This window comes from Hyperoodon ampullatus (genome assembly GCF_949752795.1).
Source record: "Hyperoodon ampullatus genome assembly, chromosome: 1".
Lineage (NCBI taxonomy): Eukaryota > Metazoa > Chordata > Mammalia > Artiodactyla > Ziphiidae > Hyperoodon > Hyperoodon ampullatus.
Window position 1 is genome coordinate 12,632,363 of NC_136914.1, and position 20,843 is coordinate 12,653,205.

The 20,843-nt window shown below is 43.2% G+C and overlaps 1 protein-coding gene across 1 annotated transcript in view; it reads left to right on the forward strand.

Moving 5' to 3' along the window:
* RNF150 (ring finger protein 150) overlaps positions 1-20,843 on the forward strand; it is a gene marked incomplete at both ends in the record, with an annotated part of 250,070 nt that overhangs the window by 199,126 nt on the left and 30,101 nt on the right. Inside the window, 2 exons of the mRNA XM_079707553.1 lie at positions 295-391; positions 6,266-6,476. Of these exons, the coding sequence (XP_079563679.1) occupies positions 295-391; positions 6,266-6,476 (308 nt within the window). The remainder of the gene's footprint in view (positions 1-294; positions 392-6,265; positions 6,477-20,843) is intronic.

A 20,843-nucleotide genomic window follows, 5' to 3' on the forward strand; every position in this document is an offset into this window, starting at 1 on the left:
TTCTTCCTGTCTAGAAAGAGAGAAATTTCTCTGTGTCTACATTCTCTGCATTTTCTGAAACTTGGAAGACTCAGCTGCAAATCATAGAGGACCCTCCTGGGAGCCAGACAGATGTTGACTGTATCACCGCAGGGTGTGACAGGAAGCATTACTGGCCCAGGTGTTCGGAGATGGAGGTCCGAGTCTTGGCTCTGCCACCGAGCAGTGCGTGACCTTGGACAGGTCTCTGGGCTGGAGTGGACTAGGTGCTCTCCGCAGTTACCGCCGCGCTAAGATGTATGGTTCTCATTGCAGGCATCTTTTCCACAAGTCCTGTGTTGACCCCTGGCTCCTAGACCATCGCACCTGTCCCATGTGCAAGATGAACATTCTTAAAGCCCTAGGGATCCCGGTAAGCACAGCACAGCCTACAGCATCGTCATGTCTGTCTTTCTGCCTTTCCCACAAAGCAGGGAGAAAACAGCATCCCTGGATTTTCTGTGTCCCCTCAATCCCATGGCAGTGGTGTCACCTGATGAGGCCCTAAGAGCACTCCCATGTCTGGATCTATTTCTCCTCTCACTTTTTCTCAATCTGAGAACATCGTGACCCTCTCAGCATGTCCGTTGTATTGTCTGTGAGTTGAGATGCTGCCTGAGCAGCTCATAGGCTCCTCTTCTGGGCTGCAGTGGGTGAGAGCAGGTGGGATACCCACAGAGGCCTCTTGGGCCAGTTGTACACTGATGACACTCTTGTGTCATTTACCTGCACTGTCATCAAGCAGACCCGCACGCCACACTTTCTGAGGTTGCCCCACCGTCTCCTAGCTTCCAGAGGAAACAAGCTCTTCCCAACAATGGGAGGGGAGGCCAGCCACTGGGAATCTGGTTCAGGGGCCTCTGCTGAGCTCAGATCTCTGTGGCGAGCTTGAGTGAGGAGGAAGCCAGAGCCAGAACCACTGAATTCCAGCGCTACCCTCAAGCTGGCGCCCTCCGTTATATGTTTTATCAAAGTTACTCTTTCCCCCTGTACAAAGGGAATCCCCCCAGCTGGCTGGCTTGATGCTCCAGGGAAAGACTTTCCAGGGACCGTATCAAGTGAAGGCCACGGGCTGCTGAGACACCATCTGCCGTGGTGAGGGCAGGAAGCAAGCCAGGCCACCAGACCCGAGGGCTGCGCAGAGATGTGAGAACAACCTCGGCGCCGTCTAAAAGAAGCTGGACAAACAGCATACAGAGACCGGTCTCCCCCTTCCCCCTCTGCTTTGCTGTCTCCTCCTCTTGTCATTCCTTACCACTAATGGCAGAGAATAAACAGAATTTTAAAAGTCCCAAGATGTCACTGAAGAAGAAAGGATCAGATCAGATATCAAAGGCTTCCTTTAATGCCAAAGGGCTAATTATCCCAGGAAGGTCAGAGTGACTCTGTTTGAGGGGACACACCTGAAGCATCACAAGGTCATGGATTGGCTGAATTTTCTACCCTGCCTCCCTGCCGGCTGTATGCTGATTTTTTTTTTTTAAACAGTCGATACACCAAACACAAATCAATTTGTGTGACTATAGCTTTGAGCTAGATTTTGAAAGGCAATGCATTAAATTTTCAGACCAGAGTTGTGAAGGCAAAATACATTCAAGGTGAAAATCCCTGACAGTGAACATGAAACATGAGTAAAAACCCAACATCTCTATCAGATACTAGGGACTTCGAAAATTAAACTCGCTGTTTGCATGTTCCACATTTCTGGCTCTAACTGGTTCTTACCAGTGTCTGATTTTAGTCTCTGTTTTTTGGTTGTGAACTGAGTAGCCTTGTGCCTGCCTGTGCTGTACGGCAAGTAAATATAATTGGAAAGCTAAGAGCTGGGGACATTTTCATTTTGTAAGTGGATTTCTCTAAAATGAACTAAAGAATGAGAGCACGGCTCATGGATGGTGAAATTCCTGTTACAGTGGTACCTTCTCCCATTATATTTTGCCAAGAGAAATAAAAGACTGAACCTGACAGGGGCAGGTCCTTTACTGTCAGAGTGTTTTCAGTCCCCTTATCTACATTCCAGTGCTTCATGCTCCTTTCTCTCCAGTCAGGTCTAGGGGGTGTCTTTGCAGGATGACAGATCACATCACTGAGTGCTCCTGTAAGGTACCATATAATACGGGCCTTTTTTATCCCAGCACACACTGTCTCCTATCACTATTATCCTGGTATAAATAAGATGATTGTAAACGAATAGAAAATCCCATGCAGCTGGTATATTCACTCGTCCCTAACTATTTCATATCTGGTTTATTTGAGTTCTCCCTGCTAACCTGAATTTGAAAACCTGTATGCTGTTCACCTACAGATGGTATTTGACATCTCTTACTAAACATTATGACTGTGATTTCTCTTAGAGGTATATAAATTGGGTTTCTCTTCAAAATATTATTCTATTTGATGAACCATTTTGAGTGCATATCAACTGTGAGGTTCTGTAAGGTGGGTCTGTTAAATATTGTATCTAAGCCAAATTATTCATTCGTGCTCTCATTAACAAGTCTCACTGAGCTAATTCACTCTTTCTCTTTTCCTCTACTCAACCTCTGTTAGAGACATAACACTCTTCCTGCTAGCCCACAAAGTAAAAGCGAACACCCTGCATCAAAACTAATAAAATAATGTTACAAAGAAAGAAAAGAGAGAAAACAGGAACATGATCAGCAAGCAAAGTCAACATTGTTAAAAATATGTCAGCTGTTCCTGCATCTGTGGTCACATTCAGATGCTTATGGCTGAAAGAACAGCCAGCACAGGATCCTCACTTGGAACTCTTTTCCTCCCTGATACCCGCACACAATTTGGATCTGTATCTTTACATAGTATAGTGGAGGGAAAGAAGTTATTTTTTCTTCTACCCTCCTCGGTTCTCCAGCTGGGCCCTGTAAATTAGACTTGTAAAAGACAGATTCACAAGAGAAAATCAAACAGAAGTTTATGAACACACGCATCGTGTGCGCACATAGGAGCACTTGGCGATGAGTGGCTCGGAGGGGTGGTTAGAACTTCGGCTTCTGTAGCATCTTCAAAAAAGAGCGATACATTTTTAAAGACGTGACAGGACCAAGGGAAAGGACTTTGAGTTTCTAGGACAGCAAATTGTGGGGAGGTAAATATATGGGGGAAACCAGTGGCAGATAAGGGCATGTCAGTTAGGTGTGTTGTATGTTCCATGTTGGCGTCAACTCCCAGTCGCTGGTGATAAGAATGTTCTTCTCTTTCTGGTACAGAGAGGGGGACCCCCTTACAAATTTATGTCTTGCTTTTAGGCAAATGGGGGAAGGCAGAGAGCATTTCTTTACCCAGTTCTCAATTGTTTCAGCTAAAAACAATTTTTATGCCAACATAGCAAATTTGGGCAGTGGCATACTCTGCTACCCTTCAAAGGTATACTTTACCTTTGCCCAGACATTGAATTTTTTTCTTTTTTCTTTTCTTTTTTTTGCGGTACACGGGCCTCTCACTGTTGTGGCCTCTCCCATTGCAGAGCACAGGCTCCGGACGTGCAGGCTCAGCGGCCATGGCTCACGGGCCCAGCCGCTCCGCGGCATGTGGGATCCTCCCGAACCAGGGCACGAGCCCGCGTCCCCTGCATCGGCAGGCGGACTCTCAACCACTGCGCCACCAGGGAAGCCCCAGAAATTGAATTTTTTTAAGTATTTTCTCAAATCTTCCCTTCACTGATCTCGGATCTGGGCAGATACTAACATTCCCAAGTTTTCAGAGCAGTAAACTGAGACTTAGATAAAATTTCCAAATCAACGTTTACTGAGCACTTAATAATTTTCAGGCACTACGTGAGGGCTTGGAACTCAAGGTCAATATAGTGTAGTTGCTTCACTTTAAAAAGCTTGTGTCTCACTTGTATGTGGAATCTACGTGGAATAGAAACAGAGAAGAGATTTGTGGTTTGCCAGGGGCAGGAGGTGGGGAGGGTGAAATGGATGAGGGGGTCAGAAGGTACAAACTTCCAGTTACAAAACAAGTGAGTCCCGGGGATGTATGCACCACATGGTGACTCTAATACAATACACAATACTGTATTGTATATTTGAAAGTTGCTAAGAGAGTAGATCTTAAAAGTTCTCATCACAAGAATAAAAGTTTTGTAACCATGTGAGGTGATGGATGTTAACTAAACGTATTGTGGTGATGGTTTTGCAACATACACACGTATCAAATCATCATGTTGTAGGAATTAAATTAATACAATATGTCATGCCAAGTATATCTCAGTAAAACTGGAATTAAAAAAAAAAAAAGCTTGTGGACTAGTAGAGTGAGACTAACACAGTAACAAATGACTGTAACAGTGGGAGAAGTGTGAAAAGAGTTACAGTATCAAAGATGACGACCTGAGAGGGAGCATTGCTTAGAAAGGAGACATTGGGCCTGGGAATTGAGGGATGATTAGGAGTTCACCAGGGTTAGTTTAAGACCTTGGGATGGGAGCGGGGAAGGGGATGATGATTTGGGCAACTGTCATCCCGAGTGGAAGAGCAGCATGTGCTAAGGTGCTGAAATGGGGAATATATGGTTTATTCTGTGTGTTTCCAAAGGCTGAAGGTAGGACCAGAAAAGAAGGCTTGGGCCAGACTGTACGGTGCCTGTTTTGCTATACTAAGGAGCTTGTAATTCATTCTTTAGGAGGAAAAAAAGAAAAAGAATCATACCTGTGCTTTAAAAAAAAAAAAAAAAAAAAAGAGTGCTCTGGTGAAAAAAGTGGAAAATGAAGTATACCAGGGAAGAAACTAGAGGGAGATTGGGAACTGGTAATGGGGTAAGAAACGTTCAGAACATACCTGCTCATGTCCAATAATCTCAGTCAGTAAACTTGGAGGATCAGTCATTCAATGAGTTGACTTTCAATAACTCGAATTGCAAGGAATTGGCCCACTGCCAATAGAGGTGGAGACAGCAGAACACAGAGAATATGGGGGAAAGGGAATGAGCTGAATCTGAGGTTTTTGTGGGATGATGGAGATTTCCAGCTGACTGTTGGAAACACAGGCGTGGGGCTTGGGAGACTTTGTTTGAGAGTGGAAATCCAGGACAAGAGTCCAGCAGTTTGGATTTCTTGCTTTGTGCTCCCCATGAGCCCGTGAGTGGTAGATTTTCTCTTTCAATGAACTTTGCACACAATCTAGTCATTGTGGTGTTAATTCAAACAGTGTCAGCCTAGGATTCTCCTCACCCAAGCCTGCCCACCCTGATCAGCCTCCTTGGACGGGGTGCAAAACCGTGTCATTGTCGTCGCTCAAGGCAATGTCACTCTCCAGCGTGGAGCAAAAAGTGTGATTAACAGCCATTCTCAGGGCTTCTCAAGACCGTATCTCTCCTCCACCACCTTTAAAAAATAATTTTTATGAGTTCGGTCAGAGGCAGAGCAACTGAAAATCATTTTGTAAAAGCTGTTTGTGGAAGAGATATCAATATATTCAACACCACTTCAGCCAGCAGAACTGAGACCAAAGAGTAAAACTGCCCCGCTGCCCGCTAAGAGAAGCTGGCCGACACGGGCTGCCTTGCGAGGCAGAGACCCCAGTCTCTATGTTTTTCAAGTGGAGCTGTGAGGACTATAGGGAGGGAGAGTCCTGTAGTGAGCGGGTAATTAAAGTAGATGGTCTCACCCTAGTTTTATGATTCTAAGATTTTAACTTAGAAGATTTGACAAATGTACGATCCATTGAATGTTATGTAAATAGGGCTTTGCTCTGCAGCTGGTTTTTTGGCTTGTGTTTAACAGCACCTCACCCTGTGCTCTTGTGTCTGTGTGTGCGTTGGTTTATGTATACGTGTGTATCTCTGATGCACAATTCACGAGTCAGATTCTGTCTCCCCTCTCGTGCCATCAGTCTATTTGTAAACAACACATGGGTCTTTGGGGCTAATTATCAGGCTGTCAGCTACTTCCTATACAAGAAGTAAACACTATAGATAAGGAAGAACTATCATTATAAATAAGTATCATATTATTCTCCCTATGTAATTATATTAATGTATGGCTAGTGCTACTCCTGGAATTAAAACCTTGTCTGTAGATCTAAACGGAACCTTTGGAAAGAAACTTTTGGAAGATGTTTTCATGTTAATTACAGGAACGATATGTGGACTGTCTTTAAATAAAGTGGTTCAGGAAGAAAACAGTAAAGAACTCAGTTTTCCATCAGGACAAAATACTTAGGCTGTAGACATCTCATCTCTAACTTGATGATATACACTAAGATAGGTCCTTTTCTGCTCCTGTCAGCCCAATGCCGACTGCATGGACGACTTGCCCACTGACTTCGAGGGATCTCTGGGAGGTCCGTCAACCAACCAGATCACCGGCGCAAGCGACACAACCGTAAATGAAAGCTCAGTCACTTTGGACCCTGCTGTCCGGACCGTGGGAGCCTTGCAGGTGGTCCAGGATACAGATCCCACCCCGCAGGAGGGAGAAATCATCTTCACCACCAACAGTAAGTTCTGCTGCGCCACATGCCAGGGCCATATTCCAAAAGGCTGTTGCCTCGTGGGAATTGGAAAAAGGGCCCTTTTCCTCAAGAAGAAAGAAAAATTAAGTGAATAGAACGTTGCTAGGCTAAACAGTCGTATCTGACGGGCCTTGAGAAGCCCAGCTTACTCCAGAGCCAGCAGGGCAGACAACAGTGCTAGCTGTGTGTGTCACCCACCTACACACGCTGATGCCACAGCACTGCACACCCCCCATGGTACCCAAAAACCAGACCAGGTGGTGGTGCTGGCCTCTGAAAGTGGAAGGCAGGTGAGAAGAGCCACTGCCAACTGGATAGGGCACAACCCACTCACTCATGTTTGTGTGTGTGTGTGTGTGTGTGTGTACACAGGCTTGAGCCCTCCCGAGTGTGCAGGTGGCTGTCTGAGCTGGTCTGGACAGCATGCAGGAGGGTTCTCCCCCTGACCTGTTGCTGCAGGACTCAGATGCAAGTGGAACCCCTTTAGATGGGCATTCTTGCAGTACAACCTAAACCCCTACACATAGTGACGTATTAAAATATCTTTAGGGTTTCTTCCGCATCTCCTGCATAGACTCAAACTAAATGCTGTTCTGGTGGAGGATAGTTATAAAAATATTAAAATAGCTATGTTAGCATACGGTTGAAGCTCAAACCTAAAGTATTTACTCTACCGTCTAATACAGCAGAGATAAAAGGAGTTCTAAGAAAATCAGCATGCAAATTAACTTAGGTTTAAGGTTAAAAGGGTAGATGAATATTTCAGATTTTAAAGGAGGTGTGTTTTTTCCCTTGATGGAAGTAACCTATTCACTATAGAAAATTTGGAAATGGAGCAAGCAGATGAAAGCATGTTGGCATATTCCCTTTTAAGTTGGCCTCTTTTTTACGTATTCGTGATGTTTATGCAGTTCAGAAAATCATTCGCGCTGAAATTTAAAGACGCATTTTTCTGATGAAGAAACATAACAGTCCTCGTCATTGAAAGACTGAAAAATGAAGAAGAGAATAAAAAAAGAATGCAAAAATCGCTCAGTACTCCACTACCCAGAAATAATCACTCTTAACATTTTGGTGTATTTGCTGATCATCTTTTTTTTTTTTAACATTTTTATTGGTGTATAATTGCTTTACAATGGTGTGATAGTTTCTGATTTATAACAAAATGAATCAGCTATATGTATACATATATCCCCATATCTCCTCCCTCTTGTGTCTCCCTCCCACCCTCCTTATCCCACCCCTCTAGGTGGTCACAAAGCACCCAGCTGATCTCCCTGTGCTATGCGGCTGCTTCCCACTAGCTATCTATTTTACATTTGGTAGTGTATATATGTCCATGCCACTCTCTCACTTCGTCCCAGCTTACCTATCCCCCTCCCCATGTCCTCAAGTCCGTTCTCTACATCTGTGTCTTTATTCCTGTCCTGCCCCTGGGTTCTTCAGAACCTTTTTTTTTTTTTTAGATTCCATATATATGTGTTAGCATACGGTATTTGTTTGTCTCTTTCTGACTTACTTCATTCTGTATGACAGACTCTAGGTCCATCCACCTCACTACAAATAACTCAATTTCGTTTCTTTTTATGGCTGAGTAATATTCCATTGTATATATGTGCCACATCTTCTTTATCCATTCATCTGTCGATGGACACTTAGGTTGCTTCCATGTCCTGGCTATTGTAAATAGAGCTGCAGTGCACATTGTGGTACATGACTCTTTTTGAATTATGGTTTCCTCAGGGTATATGCCCAGTAGTGGGATTGCTGGGTCGTATGGTAGTTCTATTTGTAGTTTTTTGTTTTTGTTTTTTTTTTTTTTTGCGGTAGGCGGGCCTCTCACTGTTGTGGCCTCTCCCCTTGCGGAGCACAGGCTCCGGACGTGCAGGCTCAGCGGCCATGGCTCACGGGCCTAGCCGCTCTGCGGCATGTGGGATCTTCCCAGACCGGGGCACGAACCCGTGTCCCCTGCATCGGCAGGCGGACTCTCAACCACTGCGCCACCCGGGAAGCCCTATTTGTAGTTTTTTAAGGAAGCTCCATACAGTTCTCCATAGTGGCTGTATCAATTTACATTCCCACCAACAGTGCAAGAGGGTTCCCTTTTCTCCACAGCCTCTCCAGCATTTATTGTTTGTAGATTTTTTGATGATGGCCATAATGACTGGTGTGAGGTGACACCTCATTGTAGTTTTGATTTGCATTTCCCTAATGATTAGTGATGTTGAGCATTCTTTCATGTGTTTGTTGGCAATCTGTGTATCTTCTTTGGAGAAATGTCTATTTAGGTCTTCTGCCCATTTTTGGATTGGGTTGTTTGTTTTTTGATATTGAGCTGCTTGTAAATTTTGGAGATTAATCCTTTGTCAGTTGCTTCATTTGCAAATATTTTTTCCCATTCTGAGGGTTGTCTTTTCGTTTTGTTTATGGTTTCCTTTGCTGTGCAAAAGCTTTTAAGTTTCATTAGGTCCCATTTGTTTATTTTTGTTTTTATTTCCATTTCTCTAGGAGGTGGGTCAGAAAGGATCTTGCTGTGATTCATGTCATAGAGTGTTCTGCCTATGTTTTCCTTTAAGAGTTTGATAGTGTCTGGCCTTACATTTAGGTCTTTAATCCATTTTGAGTTTATTTTTGTGTATGCTGTTAGGGAGTGTTCTAATTTCCTTCTTTTATATGCAGCTGTCCAGTTTTCCCAGCACCACTTATTGAAGAGACTGTCTTTTCTCCGTTGTATATTCTTGCCTCCTTTGCTGATAATCTTTTTATATAGTTCAGACAATAACCATGGGGGTGAACATTCAGTATTGTAACCATAGAACTTTCACAGAACCTCGACAGAGAGTAATTTCGAGAGGAACTTGGTGGTAAATATCCACCCATGTAGGGTTTATTCGTTTTTGGTAGGTATGAGTTTTAACTTGACTTTTAGAGGCATAAGGACCTCAGTATTGAAACATTGGCCATTAAACATTAAAAAGTCCTTAAAGAGAGATTTTGATCCATTTGTTTTGAAGATCTAGAGTGGTACTGTCTAGTAGTAATATAATGCAAGCCACAAAAGCAATTTTAAATTCTCAATAGCCACACTAAAATAAAAATAAGTTGGTCAAGTTCATTTTAATAATATTTTTATTTAACCCAATATATCCAAAATATTTTATTCTTTTTTTATACTAACTCTTCAAAACCTGGTGTGTATTATATTCTTAGAGCACATCTCAGTTTAGACTAGCCCCATTTCAAGTACTCAGAAGCACGTGTGGCCAGTCACTACCATATTGGAGAACACAGATTTAGAATCCTAGTAATTTAGGGATATAAGAACCTTAAAAAAACCACACACAAAAAAAACTTTAAAGGTCATTTAATTGTTACCATGATAAACTTTTGATTTTCGCCATAAGAAAATTGTGACCCAGAGGAATAAGTGGCTAACTCAGATCTGACAGTAAGTTCTCTTTTCAGAATACAAGATTGCCCCATAATTTTTCCATTTATTGGACATCTTCAGTTACCATCAGGCATATCACCATTAGTGGTCTAAGTGAAGTATATTGGAAGGCCTCATAAAATTTTGCTAGCAGTTCCAAAACATTTAAGGCATGAGCCTTATTATTATTATTATTATTTTGCGGTACGCAGGCCTCTCACTGTTGTGGCCTCTCCCGTTGTGGAGCACAGGCTCGGGACGCACAGGCTCAGCGGCCATGGCTCACGGGCCCAGCCGCTCCACGGCATGTGGGATCTTCCCAGACCGGGGCACGAACCCGAATCGGCAGGCAGACTCGCAACCACTGCGCCACCAGGGAAGCCCCATGAACCTTTTTTGAGCCCATAAAAAGAACCAAATCAAAAATGGATCCTATTTCTTGCAATGAAATGATTGTTTGATTTTCTGTTAGATTCTTTATTTTGAAAAGTGGCTATGTACTTCATCCATCTTAGTAAAGCCCAGATGACAAATGAAAAGGCATAGCTTATGGGTTAAAACACAACCAAAAATGAAATAGGAAATTAAAGTCTGTATCCATATAATTCATAATCCCAGACAGTTTTGGCTAAAATAGACTCAGAGTGTTTAGGTTATAGCAGGCATTCAGTAGATGTTCACGGAATGACTTGAGACAAAAGTGTTTGATCTAAGCTTCAACAGGAGCTTCTGTTCACAACAGAAGGGAAAATGCCAGGTAATTTCAAAGGAAGGTCTTGGTAAAGATGAAGAGACAAGGCATGAGACCACATCTATAGATTGAAGACTGATACTATATATCAATACGGCTAAAGACATCAGTCTCTTAGTACAGAAACTGAATTTTTCTCACAAAATGCTTTTTCTAGACCATTTATTTCATTTTTAATGAAGTATAGTTGATTTACAATGTCTCAGGTGTACAGCAAAGTGATTCAGTTTTATATATATGTATAAACATATACATATATATATACATATATATATTCTTCAGATTCTTTTCCATTATAGATTATTACAAGGTGTTGAATATAGTTCCCTGTGCTTTACAGTAGGTCCTCGTTGTTTTTCTATTTTATATATAGTAGTGTGTGTCTGTTAATCCCAAATTCCCAGTTTATCCATCCCCCCTTCTCCTTCTGTAACCATAAGTTTGTTTTCTATGTCTGTGAGTCTATTTCTGTTTTGTAAATAAGTTCATTTGTGTCATTTTTTCTAGATTCCACATAAAAGTGATATTATATGATATTTTATTTCTGATTAGTTTTATTTATTGGGATTTCACAGAATATTCCAAGCACAGTCATTCTGATTAGATGTTAATGGTTTATACCACTAACTAAATGGCTGTAGATTACTTAAGGGGAAAATTCTTTCCCCTGTACAGGTTTGTACATTGCCTAGTGCCCTAACTCAAATAAATAATTAATAAATGAACAAACACGGATGCATGAATAAATGAGCGAAAAGATTCAAGTTCTTATCAATGTTATTGTAACCATTTCTCTAATGCTATAGAAAAAAATGCAGATGGTGAAAGAATTGTAGTTGGGATACGATATTGCTACAAATCACAAATAACCCACTGGAGGTTGGACCTGACGTTTTTCTACCTTATCCTTTCCTACCTCACATCTCTGCAGATCCAGGAAATTACTAGAAAATGAAGAAGTAACAGTAGGTAACAAATACATAACACCAACTCTGTACCAGGCACCCTTTTATGTTGTTTACATGTATTAGCTCACAACAACCCTATGAGGTAAATGTGGGTTTTTTTGGGTTTTTTGTTTTTTTTGTGGTACGCGGGCCTCTCACTGTTGTGGCCTCACTCGTTGCAGAGCACAGGCTCCAGACGCGCAGGCTCAGCGGCCATGGCTCACGGGCCCAGCTGCTCCGCGGCACGTGGGATCTTCCCGGACCGGGGCACGAACCCGTGTCCCCTGCATCGGCAGGCAGACTCTCAACAACTGCGCCACCAGGGAAGCCCTAAATGTTATTTTTAACTTCATTTTCCTGATGCAGAAACAACAGCACTGAGAGATTAAAGTAACTGACCTGAGGTCATAAGCTAGTGACAGGTCGAGCTGGAATTCGAAGGAGCAGCTAGCTGGCTCTACGACGCCATGCATAGCTATGCTCAGAAGATGAGAAAGGGGAGAAAATGCACACAGTTCTCATTTCATTTTTTTCCTCTTTTCCTCCACTTTTCTAAATCTCTGAAAGGCCAAAAATGTGTTTAGTTTCAGCTTGCATTCTCATCCCTACCTCCGTTCTTCCTTTCCTGGCAAGCAGTCTTGCTGTATAGTCGATCAAACGCACATAAAAGTCATTTCAGCACTCAAGGGGAAATAGCATAGAACAGATTGCCCTTAGAGTAAAGATGGAAAAATCTGGCATTAAAGGCTCATCTTCAGCTCCCAAGAAAAGAAAAACGTTTACAAAGGAAAGGAAATGCAAACTGGTAGGCAGTCTGACATTTGGGAGAAAGACGTTCTTGTATGCATATCTTTAATGTTTCTGACATTTCAGCTTTTATAACCTCACACGGCAGCCCCAAAGCACAGTGTTTCTCCTCCACGTTGGTGCAAGGGGTCATTTGTATGCATGCCCTGATGTCACTCACCCAACTTCATCTGCCCACCCAATTGCACCAAAACCATACTCTGCCTTCTGACTCCCCAAGCCCAGGCTGCAGCTGGTTGGATTGGCTTCAGCAGGGAAAGAAGTTTCTTAGGACCAAAGGAAAACACAGCTGAACAAACAGCCCGGCGTGTTTGGAAACTCCAGACAGGAGCTAGAGGAAGACACAAAAGGAGAAGACTCTATCACTCCTTGCCTAAAGCATCCCACGCCACTCCACACCTTCTCAAGAGGGTCTGAAACCTTCCCTTTGTTTTCCAAGGAAAGTCACTGACCCCACCATCCGTTTCCTTTATTGAGTCACCACACAAGTCCTCTAGTGCTGCGTCTAGATTGTTACCCCCTAGCCGCTCCTTCCACCTCAGACTGGAAGGAACCAGCAGTCAGCCCATGGGGTGGAGGGTGGAGGGAGCTAGAAGCTAGAAAGGGAGGAGATGGGCAGAGTCAAGGCCTTCCAGATCTGCCCCAATACGTTCTGAGGAGCACATGGCATAATGTGTTTGGCCAGGAGACCCGGTCTTCAGACGTCACAGAAGGAAGCAGTACCCATGAATTGTTATGTAGGCTAATGGGCTCAAACTCGGCCAGTTGAATTGAAATGTGGTGTAGGTTTCCTCTGGGAAACTTCCTATCCACTCTGAACCTTTCGGGGAGTATCGTGTATTTAATGTGTTGAGCCAACATGATTTGTGATGTGTGTAAAATGCATTTTGCTTTTTGCTGCTCTGGCTGAACGGTCTGGAGTGGGTGTAACAGCCCCCTGCCTGGGGATGACAAGTCCAGCAGGAATTTTCTGCTCACTCTTAGGTAACGGACAGTTCCAAGAGTCCCTTTAGGTTCCAAACTCCGACAAAAGGATTTTTTTTTTTTTGTCTGCAGAGCCCTTCTCTCTTGTAATCCCCTTGTAATCCCCATGGCTCAGGACAGATGGGCCTCCCCTGCTTACTCACGAGGCCTCCTGCAGCCTTCACGCTATCTGCCGAGGTGCCCTCACCGCTCCGGGAGGTCTTTTTAGATAGGGCCCAAGTTCAACCCAGTCCTGCTCGCTCCCCACGTGGCCACCCCTGGGACCCTCACACATCACCTGCCCTGACACCCGTCTCCGGTCCAGCAGCCGTTTCCAGCCTCTGACCCCACGCAGGCCATCGGCCTCCTTCCTTCAGACTCCAGGCAGGCAGGAGACCTGAGTCCACAGCCTGCTTTAGCTTTTCTAAGGCCTGAGTCTGCTCTCTCTGAGTCCCACCTGCAGGAGGCGTAGTTCAGAATCGCCTTGATGATGGAGGGAGAGGGGTTTCCCTTGCAGGAAGCCCTCACTGGGCTTGGGTCTGGGAGATAGCCCTTCCCCACTCCTTCTTCTAGAGGAATGGGATTCAGCGTGACAATTCTCTGTCCACAGACAAGCTCCTTTCCAATTTCCCCACCTTCCTCTCCCTCTCTTCCCTTATTATTGTCATTAACTAGGTGATGGGGTCCAGAGTCATAGAACAGGTACCCTTCACATCCGCTCTACCCAGCAGTGGGGTGGCGGGCACAGGGTTGTGGGGAGATGGGAGAAGCCATCTCATACTTCTTTGCTACCCATAGCTCTCTTCAGTAAAAACTGAGGCAGGAAGAGTCCCATGAATGCAAAAGAATTCGTTCATGAATGTCTTGATGGGCTTCACCAGAGGACACCTTCCTAGCTGATATGGCGACTAAACTATGATCCCTTTTCAGAGACCCTAGAGACAAGTCAGCCTTTTTGGGAAAAAAATATATATATATATGCTCACACTCTTCAAAATGCACTCATGAGACAAAAGTAATTGTTAAAGCACAGCTGAAACTGCAGCCCAGCCAAAAAGAAAAGGAAAAGTCATTTTCAGCAAAAAGTCGTTCACTGCTATCACTGCGGTCACCAGGATCTCTCCAGGGACACAGACTAGACACTAATTACGGAAAAAACTTCCAAAGAGTTCATTCAGAGACCTGTGTGTAGCAGTTTCTGGAGTGACCCGCTTTCTCTTCTTTGAGGAACTCAATAGGAACATCCCTGGCGAGTCCTCATTCCTAAAAACACAGTCTCTTAAAATTAGGCCAGAAATGACATCCGGTCTTTTCTTTTTTAAGTTCTGTGTTTATTAGTTAGGGAGCCATTGAGGGAGCATTCAGCGTATCTATATTCAAAGGTTTGAAATGCCACTAGGCTTGCTCCAGTCGCAAGCTGAATATGAACAGGAGAGAGAGTGTGTGTGTGTGTATTCGGGGCTTTTCCAGGGAACCTGAGTTTGAACCTCTGGGTCAAAGCAACTGAGAGAAAAAGGGAGGGTTGGCATGAACATCCCATTTCTGTTCCAAATGTTCCTTTACATTTGCAAAGCAGCAATCCCCAGGTTTTCATGTGACTGCAAAATATACCGGTGCATCCAGAAATAAACACCTCCACAAAAAGCATTCCAGCGTATATAAGAAAGGACAAGAGTGAGTAGCCACATCTGCTTTTTTGACTTGCGTCAAAGCCTGAACTGGCAAAGTAGCTCCCCTTTGGATAAATATGCTGGCTGGAACTAGCAACAAGAATGAACTCCCTTGGTGCCCATAAGATTCACATTAGCCCTGGAAAGATTATTGCTTTGATTTGTGAACCTCTTCCATTGTGGCAGACAACAGAATCGGCCAACTAGTTAAGATTTTAGATCCCACTGTCGTTCGTCCTTCAGGAAATATTTCAGCCACGGTGAATTACTTCCATACAAAATGAAGCATTTGCAGATGGTGATACTGCTCCATAGCTCATAATGTGCCAGGTCCCTACAGTCACATACCCGCCTTGTTTCTGAGCCTTCCAGCCCACCAGCTCGGTGATGGCTTCAGGAGAGGAACAGCTGTTCTGAAGAGCAAAGATCTTTGTGATAAGCACTTGCCTTCATCATCAACTGTCCCAGATGGCAACCAGTCAATCCACAAGCCACTGGATTTTTTTTTGCGATAACATTCCTCCTCAATTAAAAGCACTCACCAATCTCAGAAAGCTCACTCGGGGCCAGACTCCCAGGGTTTTCCTGTGCTGTGTGTCTGGTGCCTTTGACAAGGGAGTGTTGAGGATCTGCAGATGCACAGACTGCCTGTGAGACAGATCATCCATTTAGACCACAGATATATTGCCACTGGGAGCATTCAGCCTGGGCATGACACCACGCCATCCACTCAGAAGAAACTTGTCCTCCTGAAATGAAGTGGCGCAGCCAAGCAGACAAAATCCATCCATTGTGGGAGATTGTCTCAGATGTCCGGAGTTACGCACTGATAGCACCATCTCCAGTTTGATTGATTCTTCCCAATGCTGTCTCGCTTTTGGTAAGCATTCCAAAAGTGGGCTAGGGAAAGGACTGTTGAGCAGACCTGCATTTTACCACATATTGACACCCTGAGCATGGATCTCAGCAGGGAGGTGGCAGCTGATGGCAAGACACATAACTGGCAGGTCAGCCCTTTTTCAGTTTGGAACAGCATCCATCCTAAAGCATGTGGGGTGAGGAGGCAGGGGAAGGTCCATCATTCGGAGATTAAGATAGCAGGGAACAGCTGAAAATGTCCTTTGGCTGACATAAGAATTGGCTCTGAAAATTCAGAGTCAGCGTTCCATAAGTCAAAATATTTCAGAAATGAAATTCAGTGGTTCAGAATTTTTTTTAAAAAAGTGTAACTATCAGAGCATCACTGGAGCTACATGAGGTAAGATGGTATACTAGAAACACCACTAGCCAGAAACAAAAAGTGGTGCCTTAGGTGTGATTTGGCCTCCAGTTAGCTGTGTGACCTTGGGCAAGTCACTCACCCTCTCTGTACTTTCATTTCATCAGTTATCGAATGAGACACTTGTACCAGCAGTTGATTTCTAAGATCCTTTCCAGTTCCGTAATTAGACTCCCTCTCTTGGTGTCCTTCCACATCTCACCAGGAAAGGCTCACTTAAGACCTTGCATCCTCACTTAAAGCCCTTCCTGATACCCCCCTCCTTCCAGCACCACGAAGCCACCCTAGCAAGGAGCTGTGTCCTCGGCTCTCTCCCCACTGCCGTGTCCTCGGCTCTCTCCCCACTGCCGTGTCCTCTGAGACTCTAGAGGGTCGCTATGAGACTGCAGCGTCTGCCCAGTCTCTTACCTTACGGATCAGATTTTATGTACATCTTCAACTAAAATGAATGGGAAAGAAGACAAGAGGGTGTAGCTGGCTGGAAGAACAGCACAACTCTAGCCCAGAATCCTCCTAGGATTCCCATGTGCAGTGGACCCTGTACTCAGACTATCACAGCCTCCTGCTCGCAGAAGGCTCTTAAGCAGTACTTACCTGGGCTGCCTAGATGCTGGCTATGCCCAGACTCAGACCTATTCATTTTCTTTGTTCTTAAAACCAGTATTAATAACAGTTACCATTCATTGAGTGCAAACTTTGTGCTCAGCACCGTATATGTACTCTACATAGAGTGTCTTATTTGACCATATTAATAACCTCATGAGATTGTCATCCGCATTTTATAGATAAGGAAATAAATTCCAAAGGTAAAATAACATGCCCTAGATCAGTTGTTTTTCAAACTGTGGGTCGTTGAATGAATCTAGTGAGTCCTGACCAGTATTTTTCAAATGACACAAAGTAAAATACATCTGAAATCCAAATACACACACACACACACACACACACATACAGCCTTTAATGTTGATTTTAACAATAATGGTTATTATTGATGCCATCAAGGAGGAAATGTGTCATGTAAACCAAAATATTATGCAGAGCAACTCTCTTTTATTCTGTTTTAATATTGAACCTAGACAATTGGCAAGCAATACTTAGAAAAAAACATTGTATTTCTTCAGTAGATAGTGGTGTAGGTGCTTATGTGTCTCTGTTTATGTATGCATATGGATGTGAATACACAGTTTGATATTTAGTCCCAAATCTACACATAGGATTTTTTTTGCATGTTTATAATGCTTTTTTTTTTACAGTAAATACCACATTTGTTGTCTCATTTTCTCTTCTCAGGGAATTAGTATTTTTTTAAAAAAGACATCATTTGGAATAGACATTATCTCCATTTTACAGTTGAGGGTATTGAGGCACAAGTACCACATTCAGAGTTGTTGCTCTGAAATTCAGGAAGAAAACCCCTCTCACTGGACTCCATTTCCAGGGTAGCCTACACTGTATGTGAATCCATTCATGTATCTGTCCTATCGTTTTAAAGGAAATTAGTAATCATCTAAGAATAGCTCCAGTTCATCTAAATATTTTAGAACTTAGCTCTGTTTTACACGTCGCTAAAATATTTAGGCTCCAGATGCTTTATTAAGGATTTAGTTGAACTGTTTAACAAGTTGAACACTAAAAAGTGAATGTCTCTCTTTCTTAACGACTCTGAAATTATGATGCAGAAACATGTTGTGCAAAGAACATTTAATAATTCATGTCCATCCATCATTAAAGCAGCAGGAATAAGAAATCTTAATGTCATCTTTCAAAGATTTGAGGCTTGCTCTCTTCTGGCAGAAAGAAATACCTTAAATTCATTGATTGATCATTCTTCCTAAGATCTCAAAGCGTACTTCACCCATAATATCTTGTTCTGTCTTCCTAACATTCCTGCACAGTAGAAACGAACAATAACATCTATCCCAAAAGGAAAACTGAAGCAGAGGGACTAAATCAAGTTCTTGCCCCAGCCCAATTGTCTTTCCGGTATTCCACCACGAGTTTAAACTGGTTCCCTATAAAGAAATGCCAGAAAAGCTCACTGGTTCCAAGTTAATAGTACAGAGTCAGAAATGGAATCAAAGCATGCCCATATGAGAATGATTTTTAAATCAAGGGCATCAGGTCTGGTCTTCTTGGTAAACGAATCATCTAGAATCAGCTCAAGATTTCTGGCTCTACATGGCAGATTGAACCCACAGGTGTATCTCTGCTACCCCACAAAGGGTCCATGAAATGTATAAACCTACATGGACACTAAGAATAGAGAAAAGGTTACAGCACACAATATGTCAACAAATTTTGGAAGACAAATGAGTGGAAGTTCATTTAGTGAAGTGGGGAAAGCTGAAATCTGAGTACCTTCTTAGTTTGGAGCCAGTGAGAAGCTAGCAGTTTTGCAGCTAGCTCAGAGTATAGGGCACCAGATACGTAGGAAGGCTGTAGCATGCGGTGGTGCTCAAAAGATCAGGTGAAAGACTATGTAAAGAGCGTTTAGCTCCCCCATCCTGAGCCACCTGTAGTTGCCTCAGGCCCTTTACTGAGGTCCCTTCCCTAGTTCGCAAGCCAACTTAGGCATGCACACTTAATCATGATGTCTCATTGCAAATATAAATGGAGGGCAAAGATGGCTAGAGAACTGCAAGAAGCCACAAAATCTAAGAGAGAGAAGGAACATAACAGATAAAAATAAACTCCAAGGAAACAAGATAATTCAGATCACAGAATTCTATAAACTACCATTTGTATTCTGATGGAGATATGTGATAATATTGCATCCATGGAAAAGAAACAGATGATAGCGATTTTCTGAGAATGAGAAAGAGCTCTTGGAAATTAAAAAAATAGAGCACAGTGAAAATTCCCATCTTGAAAGATACAGTAGCATTTGTTGTTAAACTATGTTCTTGCTGTGAAATAAAAACTGGAAAAAAAGTAATTTGATTTAAAAATTAAGTTTAATAATAAGGAAAAACAAAAAGTCAATTGACATGCCATTGAAGAATTAATCTACTTATTTAACACACACTTTGCATTAACATCCCTCCCCCAAAACGTCTTTTTACTATGGTGAAGAATTACGGCCTCGCATGGCATACCTGGCTTCAGAAAATGCTTGGTACCAAACTTGTAAGAGCAGTTCCTTTTTGCATGCTACATTTGTGTTATATTTTCAATATATCAGTTCGTAGGTTTATTTTATAAATTAGTGACTTCAGTTTTTATAGTGAAGTCATTCTCCAGTGTTCAAGCTAACAAACTTGGGGTTATCTCTATTCTTTTCACTCTGTTGCCTTTCATAGTCAAATAATCACCAACCCATGTTCATTCTGCCTTTAAAATCTTTCTCCATGTGCCATTTCCCTCTGCATGGCTATAGTACAAGACCTTAGCACCTCTGACCTTGGGTTTTTGTTTTGTTTTTTTTTTTGTTTTTTTTTTTTGGCTGTGTTGGGTCTTCGTTTCTGTGTGAGGCTTTCTCTAGTTGCGGTGAGCAGGGGCCACTCTTCATCACGGTGCGCGGGCCTCTCACTCCTGCGGCCTCTCTTGTTGCGAAGCACAGGCTCCAGACGCGCAGGCTCAGTAGTTGTGGCTCATGGGCCCAGTTGCTCCGCGGCATGTGGGATCTTCCCAGACCAGGGCTCGAAACCGTGTCCCCTGCATTGGCAGGCAGATTCTCAACCACTGCGCCACCAGGGAAGCCCTGACCTTGGTTTTTGCCATGGCTGCCATTTCACTCTCCCTGTTTCTAGTCTTACCATCCTCCAGTCTGTCCTCATCCTGCTGCCTAGATAATCATCTGTAGAAGTCCTGTTGCTGTTTTGCTCAAAACATTTTTATCCCCTATGGGTTAAAATCTCAAGCTGGCTAATCTAAACAAATCATTAAGCATTTGGCCTCTGCATATCTCTCCATGATTTTTCACCACACCCAGCTGGCAAGCTTTGTAGGGAAGCATTTCTAAACCACTAGTGGCTCCAGTCACAGCCCCCAACTCTTCTCTCTTCTTCTGCCAAGTCTTTCACATCCTTCAGGCACATTTCATCTGTGGTATTCTCTGAGATGCCTTCTCTGCTACTCTGAGCAGAACTGGTGATCCTTCTAGAATTATCTCCTTTCAAACAGTTCTCTCTCTTATTATTTCCTGAGAAAGCATCTGTCGCCCCACTAAACTTGTAGGTCCTTAAAGGGTTTGGACTGTGGCTTTTCACTTTCATGTTCTGAAGCACAGCACAAGTTATGGCTACAGTTAGACTCAGTAACATTAGTAGAATAAATGAATGTGAATAGGTTGAATTTTAAAGGAAACCAAGAATAGCAGTAGTTCGAAGTAGAAGAGACTGTGTTCCAATATGTATCTGTGTTTGGTCTGCTAATGAAAAGAATAGGTATATATTCTCCCCAGGACACTCAAGCTGGACCAAGGCACCAGCAGACGGGCCTGCCTATAGCCACTTCCTCTGGGACAACACTGTGACCCTTGCCCCTTGTGACAGGAGCACAAATGC